General features: G+C 46.4%; 5 protein-coding genes across 5 annotated transcripts; 3 read left to right on the top strand and 2 right to left on the bottom strand.

The window, feature by feature from the left end:
* Positions 1 to 9,931: 9,931 nt before the first annotated feature.
* On the top strand, positions 9,932 to 10,216 carry BT62DRAFT_897210 (uncharacterized protein; the record flags this gene model as incomplete). The annotated part of the gene is made up of 1 exon (XM_043183291.1): positions 9,932 to 10,216. One exon carries the CDS (start codon positions 9,932 to 9,934, stop codon positions 10,214 to 10,216), a length of 285 nt encoding a protein of 94 aa, XP_043038683.1.
* Positions 10,217 to 11,170: 954 nt separating this feature from the next.
* BT62DRAFT_920472 (uncharacterized protein) lies at positions 11,171 to 11,738 on the top strand (the record flags this gene model as incomplete). Its single annotated transcript, XM_043184219.1, has 3 exons — positions 11,171 to 11,235; positions 11,360 to 11,484; positions 11,605 to 11,738. 3 exons carry the CDS (start codon positions 11,171 to 11,173, stop codon positions 11,736 to 11,738), a joined length of 324 nt encoding a protein of 107 aa, XP_043038682.1.
* A 488-nt stretch (positions 11,739 to 12,226) lies between these two features.
* Positions 12,227 to 13,301, top strand: BT62DRAFT_181808 (ribosomal protein S7). The gene is made up of 2 exons (XM_043179955.1): positions 12,227 to 13,026; positions 13,076 to 13,301. Exons 1-2 carry the CDS (start codon positions 12,314 to 12,316, stop codon positions 13,098 to 13,100), a joined length of 738 nt encoding a protein of 245 aa, XP_043038681.1. The 5' UTR covers positions 12,227 to 12,313; the 3' UTR covers positions 13,101 to 13,301.
* A 621-nt stretch (positions 13,302 to 13,922) lies between these two features.
* Positions 13,923 to 14,650, bottom strand: BT62DRAFT_181785 (uncharacterized protein). Its single transcript, XM_043179953.1, has 2 exons — positions 14,649 to 14,650; positions 13,923 to 14,410 (listed from the first exon to the last, which is right to left on the bottom strand). Exon 2 carries the CDS (start codon positions 14,313 to 14,315, stop codon positions 14,007 to 14,009), a length of 309 nt encoding a protein of 102 aa, XP_043038680.1. The 5' UTR covers positions 14,316 to 14,410; positions 14,649 to 14,650; the 3' UTR covers positions 13,923 to 14,006.
* BT62DRAFT_181789 (uncharacterized protein) lies at positions 14,308 to 15,099 on the bottom strand. The gene is made up of 4 exons (XM_043179954.1): positions 15,032 to 15,099; positions 14,945 to 14,977; positions 14,649 to 14,898; positions 14,308 to 14,410 (listed from the first exon to the last, which is right to left on the bottom strand). Exons 1-4 carry the CDS (start codon positions 15,050 to 15,052, stop codon positions 14,400 to 14,402), a joined length of 315 nt encoding a protein of 104 aa, XP_043038679.1. The 5' UTR covers positions 15,053 to 15,099; the 3' UTR covers positions 14,308 to 14,399.
* Between the last annotated feature and the right edge of the window lie 33 nt (positions 15,100 to 15,132).

Genomic DNA, 15,132 nt, shown 5'->3' with positions numbered 1-15,132 from the left:
CCCTGACTAAGCATAAATAGGGGTTAACAGCAAGCTTTAAGGAAAAATTGTAACATTACCCCCTCCTTAAGACCATCGTCCCGATGGCTTAATTAAGGGATAGTTCATAGTCTCGTATAGCTTTGTCCACAGACATGTGTTTTTCGTTGACCCATTGGTTGGATTCTGGCCCGTAGCCTTTCCAACTGACAAGGTAATCGACCATTGTTGTCATGCCGCCCCCTCGCGCTTTGACTTTGCGCAGTTTGTGATTGAGGACTTCGTCAATTTCGTAATGTTCCTTGTTATCAATGAGTTCTGGAGGGGGAGGAGGTGGTTTCTGTTGGTTAGGGAAGGCAGGTGCGATGAAGGGTGTCAGCAGGGTTTCGTTGAACACGTCATGAATTTTCCAGGAGTCGGGAAGTTTGAGCCTGTAAGTGGAGGAGCCGATTTTGCTAAGAATTTTAAAGGGGCCAGTACATTTGTCAGCCAGCTTTCGTTTTGGTCGTGGGAGGTGGAGGTTCGTTGTGTCAAGCCATACGAGGTCGTTGACAGTGTAGCTATAGGATGGTTTCTTGTGCTTGTCATATTGTTTTTTCATTGTAGCGGCTGCTTTTTCGAGGGCCGCTTTTGTTTCGGAGTGTATTGTTTGCATCGTGGTGGCAAAGTCTTTGGAGGCCGGGGTGGAAGCCTGAAGCTGAGTCTTTTGGGAAAGGTGAGGATGATGGCTGTGGTTGATAAAGAATGGGGTTTTTCCAGTCGCAGAGTGTATGCGATTATTATGTTGGAAGGCCATGAGTGATAACCATTTGGTCCAGTCATCCTGCCGATAGTTGATAAACAACCGTAGGTATTTTTCAACTTCTTGGTTAACTTGTTCGGTTTGTCCGTCTGTTTGGGGATGGTACGCTGTGGATGCATTCTGCCGAATGTTCAGCAGTCGATACAGGTCGGTCATGAATTTCGAGACAAATTGAGGGCCCCAATCGGAGATGACGACCTGTGGCATTCCATGCTTCGCATAAACCTCATCTCGGAGGATTTTAGCCCAACCCTCAGAGGTGAGTTCCATCGAACAGGCGATCGGTATGATGGCCTTCGAAAATCGATCGACAATGACGATGATGGCGTCATACCCTTGGCTCTCAGGTAGCCCAGTGATCATGTCGACAGATATGTGGGTCCATGGGGCATTGGGGATTTCGTTCGGGTGCAGGGGTGCAGCTCGGGGTTGAGTTGATGATTTTCCCCTTTGGCAAGCCTCACAGGCCTTGATATAGTTGGTGACGTCTTTGTCGAGTTTTGGCCACCAAAATTCTCGTAATATCAACTCCTTTGTTTTTGCTATCCCTGGGTGCCCTGCTGTTGCATGATCATGGTATTGCGTGATGATCTCTCCACGGAGGTTGGGGTCTCGGGGTATGTAGATTCGTCCATCGTACCGGATTATTCCCCCCTCCATTGTTAATCCTCGTTCGTGATTTAGTGAGGGGGTGATCTGTTGATCCCATTTATGAGGGTCACATGTCACGCTCTTGATCCGTTCGTGGATTTCGTCTTCTGCTGGCATAATCATGGCGCGGAAATGTTCAGGTCGGAGGATTACTACTCCCTCATTGTCTCCTCCCCCTTGGTCGTGATCGGCTCGTCGGCTTAACAGGTCTGCCTTTTTATTGGCAGTGCCCAGCTTGTGATGTAGGGTATATTGGTACTGAGTTAACTCAGTAACCCATCGTGCCTGTCGTCGGTTTAATTTTTGTGGTTGGTGGAAGTATCGCAAGTTCTGATGGTCCGTCTATATTTCAAAAGTCTCCATGGCCCCAATCAGATGGTGCCACCACTCTTTGAGGGCTAGCATAATGGCGAGTAACTCCTTATCATAGATCTCATAGTTCCTTTCCGTGATTGATAGTGCTTTGGAGAGGAACGCGACTGGCCGCCATTTTTCTTCCTGCTCCTGGGATAGGACGGCACCAATGGTGCCTTCGCTAGAATCTGCCTCTACCCTGAACCTCCCGTCGCTTGTTGGTATAGCGAGTACCACGTCCTCGGCTAACCGCCGTTTGAGGTTGTCGAAGGTGGTTTGTTGGGATAATCTCCAGGTCCAGGGGGCATTGCCGGTTAGTTGCGTCATGGGTCAGACGATCTTGCTGTAATCTCATATGAACTGTCGGTAGAAGTTTGTGAAGCCGAGGAAGGATTGGAGCTCCTTCTTCTTTGTCGGCTCTGGCCATTCTGTTACCCCCTTAACTTTTACAGAGTCCATCCGGATACTTCCTTCTGCGATAATCACCCCAAGGTATTCAGTTTCTGTGGTTTCGAACTCGCATTTCTCGGCTTTGAGAAAGAGTTTATGCCGCCTCATGAGTTCGAGTACCTTTCGGACTAAGGTTCGGTGCTCCTCCCTTGTTTTTGACATGATTAGGATGTCGTCGAGATATATTGTGACCTTCCCGGTGGTGATGAGGTCCTTGAATATATCGTTCATCATCCATTGGAAAGTCGCTGGGGAATTTGTAAGGCCAAAGAACATTACCGTGGGCTCGAAAAGCCCTTGATTAGTCCGAAAGGCCGCCTTCCATTCATCCCCTTCCTTGATGCGGACATTGTTGTACCCCCATCGTACGTCCAACTTGGTATAGTATTTGGCTCCCCGTAGTTTGTCCATTAACTCGGAGATCAGGGGGAGGGGATAGCGGTTCTTGATGGTCATCTCATTGAGCTTTTGGTAGTCTTGAACAGGTCTGAGCTTCCCATCCTTCTTTTTAACAAAGAAAAATGGTGATGCCATGGGGGATTTGGATGCACGAATCCGTCCACTGGATAGGTTCTCGTCAAGGAACCTGTCCAGTTCCTGCTGCTCGGTACTACTGAGTGGGTAGGTTTTGCAGTCGAGGTTGGCGTTCGCGTTTGGAATCAGCTCTATGGCGTGATCCCATGGCTTCGGCTTGGGTAGTTCGTCAAAGCTTTCTTTGGCGAACAGGTCCTGGTAGTCCCGTGCCCATGGGGGAACCATTTCCTCAAAGGTTCTCTCCTCTTTTTGTTGATTGGCCCGGGCGGCCAGATCATTGGTGTGGTGCATGGCTCGGAGGTGTATTTCTTGTTGCATGTCTACTGCCAAGATGGTTTCCCCATCCTCCATCTCCTCATCCCACCGATCGTCGGAATCTTCGTCTGGCAGCTCGAATGGGATTTTTCGGCATTTGCACCTGGCGAATGTGATCCGACCGGTCTTCCAGTTGATGAGCGGGTTATGCCGTATTAGCCAGTCATGTCCAAGGAAGACTTTCTTGGTTCCTAGATCCGTGACTGCGAGGTCGATTCACTCGGCGTGATCTCTGATGGTTAACCGAAGCTCGACGAATTCGGTAATGGATCCAGCTTGGTTTTTCGTTCCATCGGCATTATAGACTGGGATCGGGGCAGCTGTGGCACGGGTTGGAATGTGGTGTTTTTCCATGAAGGCTCGATTGATAGAGCTCCCAGTGCATCCACTGTCCACGAGCATGGTTACTTCGTGCGTGGTCCGGTTGGTCAGCGTTTCGATCCTTGCTTTAACAACAAGGTCTCGTCCTGTGGCTTTGGTTCGTCGGACGAACCGTTGGGGCCCTTGGAGCTCATCGAGCCACTCCAGGGCTCGGCACCTTTCTGCCTTTTTCAGTCCTTCAATCATCTCATCAACTACTTCTTCTGCTCTGGTCCGGTGTATCCAGTTTTTGAGTATGGCTTTTGCCATTGCTTCGTCCCTGGCTTCCTTGATGGCCCTTCAGGTCCATTCGGTATTGAAGGGTTTGAGCCATGTGTTAGGGCTCGCTGCCCCTGTTCGGCCCATAGGCACTTGAGTCTGTTTTTGCAATTCTTTGGTGTGTGTATCAAATGTGGGTATATTTGAATGCATCGCACGTACAGGCATAGGAGTTACTACAGAAGTACTATCAGTCCGACTAGCAGCTGGAGTAGGCACACCATGAATCTGTTCGGCCGATCTAGTGGAATTGCACACTAGTCGGCCCCCTCTTTTACCTCCTCGACTTTGGTCTCTTTTTCTAATTCTTCGTCTTCTTTCTGCAACTCGGCAATCTGTGCCCAAATGTCCTTGTGGGTCCTTTTCTTCTTTGGGCAGTCTTTTGCCATGTGCCCCTTCTGTCTGCAGTTGAAACACTTTCCTTCCTTCTTCATGTGATCGATGTCCATCGGTTTTTCTCCTCCGGTATAGGTGGTGCCGGTGCCCATTTTTTGTGTCTCTTATGATGTGGAGGACGTTGGGGCTCCCTGTGGTTTCCCGGCAGTTGTCCCTGACTTGTTCGGGGTTGGCGGGTTCTGCTTCTGGGGGGTGTTCTGGAAGGTCATTGATTCCGCTTTCTGCCTTTGCCGTTCCTTGTACATTTCTATGATTCGTTCCTTCCATTCGTCGTAGCCGATCGGCATTAGTCCTTTGATGCCGATTGCTGAGATCATAGTGATGTACAAGGAAGGGACGCCCCTTTTAAGGGCCTCGACCATCCTCCCGGAGTTGCCGACGTCTTCTCTGATGCCGGCGAGTTTTGCCAGCCTCTCGAGCTCGTCGAAGTAGTCTGTCGCCGCTTTATCCGCCATCTTGTATTCTTTGATCTTCTGTTTATGTACCTCTTGGACAGCGGGATCAATGAATTTGTCGTTTAACATTTGTTTGAAGACGATCCAGGAGGGGTATCGATAGTGGTTTCTGGTGCTGGATCGGAAGTTTGGTGAAATTAGGATCCACCAGGTTTTAGCTTTTTCTTCCAGGTATGAGGCGGCGAACGCGATCTTGTTCATGTCGGTTCCGAGGTATCCGATGTAGGCTTCGAAATATTGTTCACAGTCAACCAGGAATCGGTCGATGTCGTCGGAGGCCCCTTTGAAAGGTCAGGGCTTCCGGAGGAGGTCTGGGTGGCATTGTAGTACTTGGGCATTTTCTGGGAGTGCTCCCATCGGGTTGGGCCACTCATCGAAAGGGGGCCGTCGCCATTCGGCGGGCGGTCCTGGGAAGGAGTGTAGAGAATGGTCGTCAGCGACAGGACTTCCCTTGGGCTCTTGGATCCGGACGATGACCCCATCTTTAACCGTGAACCCGAGGCGGGTGGCTTCTGGGTCGTCTTGGGCGGGTTCCTTTCTGCTGGGTCCGGCTTCATCGGGGGGAGGCTGTGCTCCTAATAATCTGCTCCCTTTACCGGTCCATGGGTTTCGGAAGCCTTCAACCCGCCGGTCGCTAGGGTACTTCCTGGTTTGGGTAAGCCGAGAAGCCGTACTCGGCATGGATCGTTGACTGAACATGGTTATGCTTCGGGCCGAGAGTGCCGTGTATACGGCTCTCCTCGGCGCGATGGGTGGAGTTTGTGGTAGTGGCCGAACATTTGTTTGTGGTTGGAATGGGGGCATCGGCCCGAGCGGGTCTTCGGGATGCCGACGGCCATATTCCTTCCAGGCGTATTCCGTCGCGACGTACTGTAGAATTCTTTTTTTTTCAATTGATTCTGTGTACTGATATTCAAGTCCAAGGGAAGTCGCCAACCAGTGGGCGTCTCCCCATAAGAAAAGCATCTCTTGCTCATACAGCTCTGTGTACTCCTTCTGTCTGTTCCTCTCAATTTCTTCCCTCAATGCTTCTTCATCTGGCCGCTGTCCTGCGTATGTCATAAAGTGTCGGGGGTCAAAGGGCCCTTCCTCGTCCTCCCCGCTGTCTCCGTTGTCCTCGTTGTCCCCGCTGTCCCCACTGTCCTCCCCTAGGAGGGAACCTGCGAGCTGGGTGGAGGCGAGGGGCTTGAGTCGCAGCGTCGTCGGGGAGCCCCCTGGTGTTACTGGGTCCTGCGCTGTCCTCGTCGGTTTGCTGGACCGGTACGGGTGGGACTCCATAGTACCTTGTTCCGCCCGCCGTTCTTGCTCTCTCCAGTTCTTCGCTATAGAGGCCGAAGTTTCTGTAGAACTCCGGAAGAAGGAACTGGTGGGCGACCCGACTTCCGAGGAATCGTCGGAGGGTGAGGTCAGAGACATGGGCGTTGTCGGGTACTCAGAGCCCATAGGCGTCGAGTACGGAGTCGGCGTCGGATGCGATGGTGTCTGTTCTGCTGGGGTACTGTAGGTCTGGGGGGGAAGGTCTTCTTCCCCTCCTCTCGGCTTCGCTTCTGGTGATGGGGCTTCCTGGTCTGGTCCAGGGATCCTCATCAGAGTGTGGCTCTCTAAAGGGGGACCCAGACCCTGAGGACTGGAGCCCATATCCTGCGGGGGAGGCGGAGCCCATCCTCTCTGCTTCTTCTTGTCTCCTTCTTGCTCGCCCTTGTCGGTTGTACTCAGCTTCCTCGTACTCCCGCTGGGCCTGTTCCTGTGTGTACTCGGCAAGCTCTTCTCGGGCTCGTTCTTCCTCTGCTCTACGCTGCTGGGCCTGCTGCTGCTGTCGTAGTGCGCTGTCATAATCAAATGGGACGGTAAGGTCCCAGTCCGGGAATACCCTCCAGATGATCCTGTCTCTTGCAATTCTCCCTCTCTGACTGGCAGTCCCGACTTCTGGCTCACTTCCGACGTGGAGGTGTCGGTATGGGTCTCCAGCCGCCGAGATGGCAATTTCGACGTTGGCATAGTCGGGGTGTATGGTCCTGCCATGGGGGTTCTCGACCTCCAGCCTGCTGACGGACCTGCTGGAGTTGGAGTTCGGCTCGGTGGGCTCGTAGAGGGGGTCTCGGGGCGGGTTGGGGGAAGTCCTGGTTCTCGAAGCCACCCGAGAGGCATCACGGGAGTCCCGAGCATGGTTTCCAATCCCTGGGGTGCGAGAGATGGTGGAAGGGTTACTGATGACTGGAGGGAGATTGTGGGGGACCTCCTGGGCGACCTGGGGGACCGTCGTGGTCCACGGGTTTCGGAACCCTGTGAGGTTATGGTCCCGGTTTCTGCTGTCAGGTCATCGAGGAGGGTATCAGTGTCTTTCTTCTTCTTGAGGGCTCCCCGTATCCTGGCAGCTATGCCCGGCTTCTGGTACGGGAAACTCCTCCGGCTGGAAGGTCGTTCTGGCAGAGGGGGGGATGTCATGGAAAGGGAGGTCCGGGGTTACGTTTCGGAGGATGTGCTAGATTTGTTGGAATGCTTGGTAGTGCCTGACAATCCAAGTGGTGATTGATTGTCGCCCTCGGCAACAAGTGATGATGGCCAAAAGGCTAAGTAGTGTTCTGATGATGGAAGCTATTAGTTCGAAGAAGTCGTGGTTTAGGGCGTGGGTTGTAGCTGGAGTCATTCGGTTTCTCAGCACAATTGGGCTTGAGAAAGGGAAGAAGGAAGCTTCGAGCTAATTGTTATGCCCAAGCGTCATGTGAACTGATACACGTGATAAACAGGTGTTCCTTCGCACTTCGAGGAATCACCTGAGTCCACTATATGTATATCCACGTGGTGTGACTCAAGGTCAGATATAGACTCGAGGTAGAATGGTGTGTATAAACTTTAGCTCGAAGCTGGGTTTCTCCAGCGAGAGCTATGAGCCTTAAATACTGTTCGTGTGATGTTAAAAATACTACTACTTATTGTATCGACTTGTGTCCATGGTGCCCGTTGTCCTTGAGCACCGTTGTTGTACATAAAAGGGCGGCTATGTGTCATCAAGCGTTGTTGTGTATGTATAGAAAATAAGTCCCTTGTGCTGACCAATCTCTTCCCACCACACTCTGACTAAGCATAAATAGGGGTTAACAGCAAGCTTTAAGGAAAAATTGTAACATACCTGAAGTGTGAGGTATCGAACTGTTTATCACATGTTGATAGTCATGTGGAGTTTAGGCTTAACACTTTTCTGATCATCACTAAAATAGATTCTTCAGCCTATAAGCTCCATCTTTCTACTTTCTGGCATATCCATGATGTATTCAATGAAACTCTTCTTATCTCTTACATTGCTCTGACCTTCTCAAATCAGAAACAACCACCACCATCCAAATCTGAATTAATTGATGACAAAGAACACTAAAGTTGATGAAGTCTTCAATCATCATCTCTATAAGATCTATGCTCATAGCAGGGGATCCTGAATAACAGTTGATTATTTGATCAGTTGGAAGAGCTATAGTTCTAAGTCTAACCAGTGGGTCAATGAATAACATATGAACACTGCTGATATCATATATGACTATGAACTCTCTCTAGAATGATTTATCAGAATGATAGTTTTAAAGAGGAGAGATAATGTTATAATTTTTTCTACTTTTCTTTTCTGTTTAGCCCCTATTCATGCTTAGTCAGAGTGCTTAGACCAGTGCTTAGGACCATGGGATGTGCTTAGTCACCATAATAGGCAGAGTCAGCCATTGTTCTTCAACAATGATAATATCCCTTGACAACAGACAATACTCTTTTGTAGTTAGTAATGATGCTCAAGAATGATGAGTAACATAGTACAGAAATATACAATTAGTAGATATATATTTAGCTATGACACAGACAGTATATAAGTAGTGTAGCTCTTGCTGTACAACCCCACCTTTGAGCTAAAGTTTATTCTTCACTACTCTACCTTGAGCCAACTTGTATTGGCCTTGAGACATAACACCATACAAGCATATATAGTGAACTTGGGCATGACCATATGAACTTGATACAGCACTCATTTATCATATGTTTAGATCACATGTCTCTTGAGCTTAACATACCTGAACCTGAATGCTCTCTTGAGATGGTTATTGCATCTGTGATAGTATACTCTAATTCTATATCCCTCACTAATTTTGGAACAGCTGCTCTTTGGCCTGCTTATATTAGTATAGAATTAATATCCAAGTATGTTCAGGCAGTATCTTTCTTTTCTCAAAGCTATCATCTTGTATATTTTCCACAGGTTTGTATCTCTTTATTGGTTTTTATGCATACAAGTACTGATAAGCTCTTATTTTTCAGTTATTGAATAATATTCAAGATATTTATATCAAAACATTTAAACCATCTGCATCAAAAGAATTACTGATGTTCCTGAAGTGTGAGTTCATATAGAAGATATGAGAACTTCTTGATCCAGAGTTCATGCATGTGTATGAATATGGAATTGTGATTGAATGTGCAGATGGAATTCTTTGTTGAGTATACCCTCAGTTTCTTACTTATTCTGCAGATTATCTCAAAAAGTGAGTTGGAGTTGTTTATATTCTTGCTGCAACTCACTCCAATTACTAAATTCAGAGTTCTTCTTGCAAGCATTAAATCTCTCAGACAGTGCCTTTGTCCACAATGCCTGATCCTCAAGAACAAAGTGCCTGATGTAGAAATAAAGCAGAATCTCACCAACCATGAGTATAACACTAAGGTTGACTCAGAACAATAGCAGCATGATGTTGAGTTAGTCTATAAATGGATCTTTATTAAAGGATATCTGATATCAGAGAAACAAGTCAAGAGAGTTATTGGACCTGTCTCTTTGACACCAAACTGTGTATATTTCTGGTTATCTTTTCAGTGTGTTCTCTGATAATTTTGACATCATAGAATGCTTTTTCTGAGGCTCTGTTACCTCTGGAATTCAATTTCTATCAAATGTTTGTATCAGACTTGATGCATGAGTCAGAGAGCAGTGGCTGAAAGTCTTTATTCACCTATCTCATCTGCATTTGTTATGAAATTCCAGGAGTAATTCAGAAATTAAATAAGAGGTAAGCAGCTCTACAACACTCTCTTACAACAATAATGATTCCTCTAGACTTCATTCAGTTTTTACATTTGGATGCTCTATAATTTGCAAGATCAGCAGTGATATGTTGGGTCAGAAGAAGTTTGCTGTCAGAGACTATGAAGATGTACTTCAGGTATGTTGACCAGGTTTGTGATGTTTATTGCTAGGCTAAAGTACTAGCAGCAGTGTTCATTCTTATGTTTTGATGGTCTTCTCTCTGATACTTATGATAATAAAATTATGATGGACATAATTTTCATATAGGCTACATGGCATGCCTTCACCAAAGCATGAATGCATATGGATTTGAGTCTCCAAGTCTTGCATAGTGTAATGACATTGCTTGAGATACAACTTCAATCTTTTTCACAAAGTGTTTGCACAAACATCCACATGAGAGAATTGTCTAGTGAAACAGCAGCACAAGTTCAAAAGCTTATTCACACAGTGAAGTCAATGGCTCCAGGTGTATTCAAATCAATTAAGTCCTTTAATCTCCATACCTACAAGACTCATGCTTTTGGCAACTATATCCAGTGCATCCCAAAATTTGGTACTTCAGATTCTTATAGCACATAGATTGTTTGTCCACTTCTCTTTTAAATATACTATTTCAAAAGCTAAAGTAGTATTCAGAGTGAGCAGAAACATTACTATGTCAAACTCTTCTATTCATATACTAATAAGCATGGACATATCAAGCAAATAGCCACACTTGAATGGCAATAATAGTGACTATGATAAATCCTTACACAATGGATCTCTAAACTCAAAGTCTGATTGAAGATGACAATATCCCTAAGAATTAGCCCCAATGAGAAGGATCTACCACTAAAAGGATGACTAGAAGACCATTATCAGATATCTCTGTCAAAAAGTTACCCATTGAACCTTCATCACTGGCTTGCTGATAATGAGGGTGATCTCACTGTTGAGGTGAGGATTTGGTTGCCAAAACATTTGGCACACTTTTTAAGTAACTCAATACTGATTGTCTACTATAGGATTTCATTCTCAAGCTGAAAGAGCACATTCTTTGACAACTTCTTATAAATGAGATATCTACAGAAGATGAAATCACCTCAGAACAACTCAGTAATCTTCACATTATCAATGATCACATCTTTTGCTATAAAGTCCTTTGAATCAATTACACCACCTATGATATTTACCATGATCAGAATTCAATCCACCCTCAGACATATTTTGATGTCATTGTACTGGCAAATGACTCCTCTGAAGTGGATGCTCAGACATATCCATATTGGTATACATGAATCATTGGACTCTTTCATGCTGATGTTTATTACAAACTCTGATAGAGACTTCAAGGATCATGTGAAGGTGTTCCAAGTTGATTTTGCATGAGTCTGCTGGTTTGGCTTCAGTGCTGGCTATCATTCTGGATTCACCACAAGGCAGCCTCATTATATTAGATTCATTGATGGTACAGATCCTGCAGCCTTTGGTTTTCTTGATCCAAACAATATTATTTGAGCTGTTCACCTGATTCCTGTTTATAAGCTTGGTCAAATGCCAGAGTTCTTACCTCCCTCCATTGCACATCAGCCTGAGGATAAAGACCAAGATTATGAAAGGTACTTGGTTAACATGTGAGCAGCTGCTATGTCTTGATATGTGTTGCTCATCTCAGTATATTCACAGGCAGGCTGATCATAACATGATTTTTCAATATTGTGGTCTTGGTGTTGGCCATTGTAGCATCTGGAAAGTGACACACATGTTTTGTGAGAACATATATAGAGCATTCAAACTCTCAGATGATGTCTTTGATGTGAGAGAGGATAGGGTGATGGAGGATGTGAACTTGGAGCAAGATGACAAAGGTGAGGACATCTCATCTGATTCAAATGGGTTGGAAATAGTACCAGACATGGTCAATGAAGAGGGGTGAGATAATGAGGCAGATGTAGTAGATGATGATGAGTTGGATCAGTGGAACACAGATTCAGGTGATGAGATTGAAGGGGAGGAGAAGGAAAACCTTGGTAAAGAAGCAGAAGTGGAATTGGATGATATCTGTGACAATGATGACAAAAAAATTGCTTTAGAACTAGATCCGGGGTTTTCTGCATTGTAAATACCTTGTAACATGGTTACTTACCCAAATAAACCTAGCGTGAGATTTTGGCTAGTTATATGTTCTTACAACTGCAACTGAGAGGATTATAATCGGTAAGATCCTAAATTAAACTGATGAGTTGTTTACTTAGGTATACAAAATTGGCCTCTCTTTATATCAGGTTATGTACAAAGTCACCTGTGATAAAGATAGGTAACCTTTTTCTACTTTTTGTGGTGCTCAGTTGTTTGAAGAATGGTTGAGTTTAGCGGAGGTTGTCTCAGAACGTGTTCATCTCGCTCTTATCTTGGCAATAATAAAACTGAGCGGGAGTTGGAAATAAAATCCCGGACAGGGGGAGACTCGGAGGTGGGGAGTAACCTTAAAAGTTAAAACACGAGGCCCCCTTACTATATAGACCTTTTGGGAGGTGTGATTAATAGTATCTGCATAAGTTATCAGTATCTACACCATAAATGAAGATCATGGCTAATGCACTTATCTTTCTGGCCTCTTTTACTCCTTACGATGGGTGCAGCCAAAACAGGAACGAAGATTTTCGGCGATTTCCGGTCAATCCTTTTCTCGCCATCATGCTGAAGTTTGCGTCCAGAAGGGTTCTCTCACAAACGCGCCTCTCTCTTCCTGTCTTCCGCTCATGGTCGACTGCTCCGAGCTTTCCTGAGCATCAGCAGCCTAACCCAGAATCACCGTCACCATCATCATCCGGCGCTACGATCAGCACTGAGCGAAGCTCTGCAGTGAGTCCCCCGACGACGGCCACGACAAGCGCAGACTCATTTTCGTTGCGCTCCCAAATACAATTTCATCTCCGTACTACACAGGGGAACCCCCTCGCCTCTCTCCCCCCCGATGACTCAAAATCCACATTCATGAATATCCCTCCTCCAGAGGACCCTCTGCTGGAGTTCTTCGCCACCATGATCATGAAACACGGAAAGAAGGCCAAAGCCTCAAAAATTGTGTCGCGGACGCTTTTGCATATACACGCATACACCCGGGCACCTCCGCTGCCAATTTTGCGCGAGGCCCTCTTCGCTATCTCCCCACTGACGATATGTTTGCGGGTCAAGACCACAGCTTTGAAGCATATCATGAAGCCGGTGCCGCTGAGTGAGAGGCGGGGTCTGCGTAAAGGGATAAGCTGGCTGTTGGAGGAGTGTAAGAGACCCGGGCCACTGGCGTTGGACGAGAGACTGGCAAGGGAGATTATAGAGATTTTGAATGGGACGAGCAAGATCTTGGCCAAGCGAGACAATGCCCACAAAGAAGCTATGCTCAACAAGTGCGTTTCCTTTCTCAAATCCCATTTGCTTCTATTGACGTTTTGTTAGGGCGTATGTGTTCAGGAGAAGATAGTACGGTTTCTGTGTACTCTTACTTGATGTAGTCGCAATTTCTACCTTTGGAACATCTTCAGGCCAACAGTTAAAGAGCAAGCTCATTGGGAGCTCATTTGAGCGAAGAAACCTTTCATCAGCCTGACGAGTGGTTTTTCTTTAGGCGGGATCTATTTGGATCCAACAGCACCTATGACGATACACCTTTACGAGCTCTGCTCTCGTACGACGTTCAAGCTACATTGGATGCCCGTAGCAAGCTCTTTAGAGTCTGGTAGCTCAGTCTCGCTCGTGGATCGCAAATGACAGCACATATGGATGTGGTGAAAAAAAGGATGCCCGTACCACCCTCCGTCTTTCCACTTCAGTATATCGAGTAAACGGGGCATCGGTCCGTAGACGTTGCTAAGGGAGGTTCTCTATGGTTGATCTTGTTTGTTCTGAGTGCCATCATCTATTTCCAGCTTCTGAAAACTCTTTTCCCAACCCTTACATATTCAGACTTACACTTTGGTACTTACTTACAAGGCCAACAATAGTCCAACTCTCTTTGTCAGGTTGGCACTGTTGTTCTGCAAATCGCCATTGCTTAACATGCAAAAAGTTTTCTGCGCTCATTTGCTGAAAATGCTATTTTACACCTACATGGGAATATAGCTAGCAAAGAAGGTCTCTCAGATTTTCCTATCAGGTTGATGGATAACTGAATGTTGCTGTTGCAACTCACATCAGTTGAGAGCATATCAATAAGGTGCATTGAAATGCCAAAAGCCTCGTAAAACAAGGGACCAGTTCAGGTCTAAGTGAAAAGTTGTTGGAACCAAGCACCCTTGGAATCACCTTTTATATCTCAAAGCCATACATATGAAAGGCAGCCAGCGGTCTAGTCAAAAAAGTGTAAATTTTACATTTGCCTTATTAAGCTTCAACACTTTTTCCGACTGACCTCCTTGTCAGAGGGCTTGGTTACATCTAACGATATCCAACCCTGAGTTCCACAAGCATGATAAGAGACAGAGGAAGAAGTTGACATTGGCAGTGACGGCAAAGTATTCGGGTGGGTCTGGTACCAGCATCTGAAGTTGAAGTGGGTGTAGACATCGAGAAGGAGGGGACGTTGGTATGCAATGACATTACAGGAATTGGTGGCTGAGGTAAAGGTCATAGAAGGGAAGGAGAAAACTCGCAAGGGTCTGGATGTGGTGAAGGCCAAGATGGACGAGATCATGGGCATTGGTGAAGCCGATAGAATGGACCGGGTCTAATAAAGATAGCGTTCGATGATACTTCGAGCGGGTCAAACGCCACGAATTCTTGTTCAACGGCCTTCTGCAGAAAACAAAGACAAGTAAGCGAATGCCATAACAATCGGTCAGACAACTGGGAGGGATTTTTTTGCACGCTCGGATCTGGCCTTGTCACCTCCACATTTCTACGCCATCGATAAACCACTTCAGAAGGGGTTACAGCAACAGAATACCGTGTGTACACGGTTCGTTCGGGATACACATGTATCACCACGACATGTATCATCTACACGCAACGAAAAAAAGGAGGGTTAACTCACCGTATGGATTCCATACAACCTTGCCTCTCATCGACGAATGGTAGATATAAATAGGATTGATAGCGACAAAAATTATGTACAAAGGCCTCGTTTGGAGGATTACGCCAGCGGGCTGATCAGTCTGCAGGACAGTCAGAAAGGCTCTTTCCTCCGAGAATAAAGACACGAACTTGATTAGAGATGGCTGCGGGTTGCTTCGAGTGAAGCCGACGTAGATAATCAGAGGTATCCAGCCATAATGAAGCACGGCCTGCGTCGAATCAGCCATCGTTCTCGACACATGTTGTAACACGCACTCGTCCAAGCTCGACAACTTTTGCTATTGTTTCCTGGGTAAAGACTATCAGTACCGCGCCAGACCACAGGAAAATGGGGGGACGAACTTTTGTATCCTCTGAAGGCATGGTGGAAATTTTGAAACGGGTATGGCAAATCCCGAGGCGATCAAAAAAGTTCTTACCGACGACCACATCAACGCAGTGAA

The sequence above is a fragment of the Guyanagaster necrorhizus genome, assembly GCF_019112545.1.
Source record: "Guyanagaster necrorhizus MCA 3950 unplaced genomic scaffold BT62scaffold_15, whole genome shotgun sequence".
Classification (NCBI taxonomy): Eukaryota; Fungi; Basidiomycota; class Agaricomycetes; order Agaricales; family Physalacriaceae; genus Guyanagaster; species Guyanagaster necrorhizus.
The sequence above is the reverse complement of the archived record's forward strand: the minus strand, read 5'-3'. Positions and strand labels throughout refer to the sequence as shown.

Excerpts from the sequence above, each read along its gene's own strand:
- BT62DRAFT_181785 (XM_043179953.1), bottom strand. The coding sequence starts at position 14,315 with ATGCCCATGATCTCGTCCATCTTGGCCTTCACCACATCCAGACCCTTG.
- BT62DRAFT_181789 (XM_043179954.1), bottom strand. The coding sequence starts at position 15,052 with ATGCCTTCAGAGGATACAAAA. Across the intron at positions 14,978-15,031 it reads TGCCTTCAGAGGATACAAAA|GAAACAATAGCAAAAGTTGT; the intron begins GTTCGTCCCCCC and ends GTCTTTACCCAG. Across the intron at positions 14,899-14,944 it reads AAGTTGTCGAGCTTGGACGA|GCCGTGCTTCATTATGGCTG; the intron begins GTGCGTGTTACA and ends GATTCGACGCAG.
- BT62DRAFT_181808 (XM_043179955.1), top strand. The coding sequence starts at position 12,314 with ATGCTGAAGTTTGCGTCCAGAAGGGTTCTCTCACAAACGCGCCTCTCT. Across the intron at positions 13,027-13,075 it reads AAAGAAGCTATGCTCAACAA|GGCGTATGTGTTCAGGAGAA; the intron begins GTGCGTTTCCTT and ends ACGTTTTGTTAG.